This window comes from Populus euphratica, unplaced genomic scaffold (genome assembly GCF_000495115.2).
Source record: "Populus euphratica unplaced genomic scaffold, PopEup_1.0 scaffold218.1, whole genome shotgun sequence".
Classification (NCBI taxonomy): Eukaryota; Viridiplantae; Streptophyta; class Magnoliopsida; order Malpighiales; family Salicaceae; genus Populus; species Populus euphratica.
The window spans coordinates 300,179-306,301 of record NW_011500100.1 but is presented as its reverse complement, the minus strand read 5'-3'; the positions used below and the strand labels follow the sequence as shown (position 1 = coordinate 306,301).

General features: G+C 28.2%; 1 protein-coding gene across 1 annotated transcript; it reads right to left on the bottom strand.

Moving 5' to 3' along the window:
* Window positions 1–5,600: 5,600 nt before the first annotated feature.
* Window positions 5,601–5,945, bottom strand: LOC105109456 (calcium-binding protein PBP1-like). Its single transcript, XM_011004178.1, has one exon. It carries the CDS (start codon window positions 5,943–5,945, stop codon window positions 5,601–5,603), a length of 345 nt encoding a protein of 114 aa, XP_011002480.1.
* Window positions 5,946–6,123: the final 178 nt, after the last annotated feature.

Below are 6,123 nucleotides of genomic sequence, written 5' to 3'. Positions count from 1 at the left end.
TAAAAACTAAATGTAATTAAAATACAAGTTCATCAAAAATTTCAACGACTTTAATTAGGAAAAAAGTATTTTTTAATCAAACTCCCTTTCCTCATTCCTTATGATCATGTATTTATTTTATATCTTAATAAAAATATTTTTTTATCAGAAATATTAATTTTTTTAAATTAGAACATGTATCATAACTTGAAATTAAAGCAAGCTTCAATAAAGAAAATAAAATCATGACTTAATAATTTTAAGCTGCAAAATAAAAAAATAAAAATAAAAGAAAAATTAATTTGAAAAAAATTAAATAAAAAATAAATCAATACTTAAAATAAAAAATAGATAGAATATTCATGTTCATAAATATTTTTAAAACAATTCTATATATTAAGTTCATATATAATTAATTATAATTTTTTTTTATTGATAATACCTTCAACAACTCTGGTTTTATTTGGAAATTATGATATCTTTAAATAACTTTTATTTTTATATTTTTATTTTAAAACATGAAAAAAAGAAGTTAATGGATGACAAGCACGCACACGGCGTGGCTTTCTTTTTTATTTCTTTTTCTTGAATGATTGATGGTCTTTTCTTTAATGAACAAACAACGGATCACCGTAGATAAACGAGTTCAGGCACCACAAACAACAAACAAGAACCGGAGAGAAAAAAAAATAAAAAAAATCTCGCAACACGTCATGATACTCAATATCTTTGTTTAATTATGCGTTAGCATTTTTATGTTAGAACAGTTGATGTGCTTCTTACTAATCTAACCTCACGTCATATCATCATAGCGTGGTCCCTTGCATGGTTAAAATAAACCAAACGCAACTTGGTTATCTTATTTAAAATCTAATCTGAATCTTAAAAAAACCTAAGTGCTTTATTATTTTAGCTGTTACCTCTTCTAATCAGGTTCAACGAATGAAATAACAAGGAATAAAATAGAGAAGAAAAGTTCAGGGATTAAAATAAAAAAACAATATCATATTAAATTAATTTTATTTTATTTATTAAATTTACAATTAAAATAAAAACACGACTAAAATAATCTAACATAGTGTGCCGATCCATCCTACTCATTTCCCTCACCTTCTTTTTCCTCTTGGTTGAGTTTCTATTGGGCTTAGTTTGAAGAGCCATATAAAAATATGTATGGTTATCAAACAGATTGACTTGATTAAGGAGGTGAGTTTTGAATTTTATGGTTCAATTTATATTAATTGGAGTAACTTGAAAAATTAAAAAAATATTTTAAGTTTTAATATTTTATTTAAAAAAATTAAAAAAATTAAATGTAAATATAGGATATACATATTGTAAATAATAAAATATTAAAATTATTTTAATTTTTTTATTTCACATTACAATATATTATATTAAGCTTTTAAATTAAAGTATTTAAATCAATTTTTTTTTTACATTTAAAAAACATAATTGTTTTAGAAACATAGAGTATATCTATTAAAGAGATTCAAATCCCACATTAAAAAGATATTATATTATCATTTTAATTTAAAGTATTTAAACCAAAAAGTTTTTTATCTTATATTGAAAAAATATAATTTTTTTTTATGAATATAAAATATATATATGAAACAGTTTCAAATCCCATATTAAAAAAATAACTCTTTCTTAAGAATATATATATATATATATATACTAATAGATTTCAAATACTACATTGAAAAAATAAAATACTTTTTTAATATTTATATAATACACTTTAAAAAGTATTAATAATTAACAAAAAAAATATAAAAAAAGGTATAAGAAAAAAATCATATTAAAAAAATCAAATCTCACTCGAGTTTTTCCGGGTAATCTGGATCATGGGTTGACCTATTTGGTTAACTGAGTGTGGTTAGGTTATTGTACTAGACTGTCTTTTAACAAATTCGATCCAATCTAGTTATTGGGTCGACTAGATCCTGATTTATTTATCAAATCGATTTAGATTTAATAACTATAAAAATAGAATTTTAAAATAAAAATAATGAAAATCAAATAAAAAAATTATTTTACTAAAAAAACTAGAAATATAATGCGAGCGCTCCTGTGTGAAGTTGCCCTTTCACGTTCAAGTGGGGATTCGTGGGGGCTCCTTTCACGGCTTTGTCGGGCAGTGTTGGAATCATCACTCTTAGGCGGCATGTATAATTGGTGGGTCTATGGCGTGGTTTCAATTGCTTTTCTCTCCCTCTCTCCCTCTCTCCCTCTTGATTTGCGTGCAACTCCTGAAAAAAAAAAAAAACACTGTTCCATCCATGTTAGGGTGTGAGCTAGCGTACAGTAACTCTTCAATAGGAATGAGTTTTTTTAATACCTTTCCGTGAGTTGCAAGGAAATCTACTCTAAATTCATCGCTACGCATATCATGCCTTGAATAATATTATATATTTCTCACTTTTATTTATTTATTTCATTTTGTATATTTTTAACATAAAATAACTTAAGATACCCTTAATTTTTAAATTGAAAAAATAAAATGATTTCTTCCAAAAAAGAGAGGAAATTATAGAGTCAAACTTGAGTGTATAAGGTGAAGGAAATTTTATCCTTGCATTACCTTTGGAATAAAGTATGAGATAGATGACTTGTGTGATATGATGTGAGTTTATCTAAATATTTTTTAGAGTACAAATAATATTTAGATGATGTGAACATTTAAAAAAAAAAGAAAATATCAAAATGCAAATTATTTATTTGATTCTAATCAATAAACTCAGCTGGTTTAATAACATGATTTTTTAAAAAGCTATTATGACCAGCAAATATAATGAACTTATTCTTTTTAGCAACAAATATGGAAAATAAGCTCCCATATCATACTCAACTGGAGGAGGAAAAAAATGCTTATTGAAAATCAACTGTTGCTCTATCTTGAATGCCACTTTACCACAAGAAAAAACTCATCAGGATAGGTTTAACATTACAATAAAATATAACAAAAAAACATCAAAAGATACAATATACAATGTCCAAAAAATAACTTGGAAAACAAACTAAATAAAATATCATAAAGTAGGTATACTATACATATATTTAATCAATTAACATAATTTAAATCAAAAATAAATTTTCTTTTAAAAACCTAAATTAAACAAAGAATAAAAAACAAAAAACATATGAGATAACCTAGTTTATTTTTCAAAATTATTATTATTTTTTTATCATATAATTAGATAAAATTATCTCATTAAATATAGCAGGGTTTATAACTTAAACTAATTGATTTTTTTTTAAAATTATACTAATAATATCCGAATATTTTTTTTATGTAAAAAAGTATCTGTAAATATCAGTATAAAACAGTATATAGTCACTTTCTCTATGTTATCTCCAACTTTGAGGTTAAAAAGGTTCCCCATCCCACTAACGACCATGATTGGATGGAAAGAGAACATCTATTGCCAGTCTCGGCAGATGTCAGAAACTTTTTTCATTTTTTTTGTTTCCAATGTGAGATCGTCAATTGAAGCTCCAATAATGGAGGAAACCAATAAATTAAATCTTACTGTGCCCTCCAAGTTGAATGAACTACTCATGACTAATCAAAATGGTTGCCAAAGTCCATTAAAGAAAAGGTTTTCTTTTTCTCAAGCTCTCCACAATACTCCTGGCCTGTCTCCACAACAAAGTGCTCATTCTAGAATTTCATGAACACTGTATTTGTAACAAGCCTGCAGTCTTTTATAAAAAAAGACAGAAGACAAAACTGAGATTCAGAATCAACACCGAATTTATCTACATTTCAGTTCGAGGGCTGTCTCTCCGAAACCAAAAAGAAAGAAAAAAGAAAGAATTTCACTCGAGCAATGAAAAGGGGCCCATCATTTTCGTGAGGAGGGTTTCTACAAGAAATATTAGGCCTCCGCCTGGACCATTGGTCCTTCCTTGGTCGGGCTATCAGTAACTTCTCTACTTGTCGTTTCACAGATGCTCAAAACTATTCTGTATCTACAGTATTGTGATGGAGACAAATATTCATGGCTACAAGCTGCTATGCTATATATTAGTTCATATTGTATATCAAAGTTATTTCATATTTCATCTGCAGATTTAAATTCAAGTTTTAATTAAGTTGATTCTATGAACTGAAATATCGATCTCTAGTTGTGTAACTTGAACTCTAAACAACCTCCCAAGAAATGAATTAAACATAATAATTAAAGAGAGAGTATTTTCTCACTTTGTACCAATCGCATTTACTAGAAAATTAACATGAAAAGCACTTCATTTTTTCAGAAATCCCATTCCCTTATTTTAGCACTTCTAGATTTAGTGTTTGTTTGATAATGATTTTTTAAAAATATTTTTACTTAAATATATATTAAAATGATGTGTTTTTATATTTTTAATATCGAAAATCATAATTTTTTTTTAATTTAAAACTATTTGAAGTAAAAAATAGTTTGAATTACGTTACTAAACATGTTGCTCTGATGCTCTCCACTCCTGGTGTGATAACCAACCTTTATTACATGAGATTATGAGAATTTAACTCTATCCTTGATTTCAAGGCCTCGTACAGTGACTGAAGGAAACCTTCTACTGTTTTATACTCTAACATTGATTAAAGAGTTGTGAAGATTGTATCATAAACAGTATACCATATTGCAAACTAAACTTGATAAAGTCCATAATTGATATGGATTATATGAAAGAAAAATATAAAGAATATACACAATAACTAAACCAAATAACAATAGCAGTTCTTCTGCAATTCAACCAAGTTTATATGATCTTCAAAATTTATTTATTAACCCGGCATGTAATTATAAGCTGATAATTAACAATAAGCTTGTAATTATAAATATGAATTTTCTATTGTAATATAATTTTCATTACCAAAAAGCCTAAAAGATAAAAAAAAATATAGGAGCCTAAAAAATAAAAAAATATAGTCTCTTCAGTCAAGAACAACTCTATAATTAATTCAAGTTCTTTTCCGTTGAGATTGACACAGAACCGGAAAAATGTCTTTTTTTTTTTTAGTTTTCTATGTTTAATCAGGCATAAAAGATCAGGAAGCACTCTCATATAACTGCGCGGCGTTGTGGCAAACAGGAATTCAAAAAATGCACGATGAAATGCACTACGTTAACTTTCATGATGCCAGAAAGAAATTCATCAATCAATCTTTAATTCAATGTGTTCATCATCTACCACAGATTTTGAGAATCCTTTTGTCTACCTAGCAGGGTAGTTTCCTAGAAATTGCAAGCCCCATTTAAGAGTAAATTTTTCGTGGTAGAGAGGGAAACGGTGAAACTTGACTCCGTTGTACCAGTACCGAATCAAACATCAATGATAATTTTGAAGGCTGGTGAGTTTCCTCGTGAGGTACTTGCAATACAGAAAATATGCATAGCCTTTTTCTAGATAATTTTGTCATGCATATGTATACTTGTATGATAGAGAAAATCTAACCCAAAATCGACCTTGATATCTCTTCTTAACAATGGAATTAATCTTAAATTATTATTCATAAAAGGTTATTCATAATACAACTGATTAAAGCTTCATTTCCGTGACAATATCAGCATTAATGCTTAACGATATAGTAGGAACATGAAATTAAGGACAACACAGATAGATGCCTACATTTCATTTGCAGAAAGTTCTTCCATCCCTTGCTTTGATCCGTCCATAAACCCTGGACTCAATCTGAACATGAGAATACAAAATTCCATCTGATTTATAGCCCCATCTCCATCCAAATCACCTTCCATTAACATGCACACAAGATCATCATCCCTCATCTCTTGCAACCCTAGTAGCACAATATTTCTCTTCAAGCTCTCGAACGTGATTAGCCCCTTATCACTATCCATTAGCAAACGAAACCCATTACACAGCTCCAACATAAATCCTTGTGTTCCCAGTCCCTCCAACATGGAAGGGAAGTAGTCCTGAAATTCAACTGCATGACCTATTGATGCCATTGATGGTTAAAAAGATGTACAAAACAAAAAAAACTCGAATGTGTTGATAGCTAATTATATATAAAAGCCACCGTGTGAAAGAAATGGCGAAAGCTTGAGAGAGTTATGTGACTAATGGGATGGTGGATGAATCAATGGGGGTGGGGGGGGGGGGGGTTTAAAAAAGAATATGGGGGGG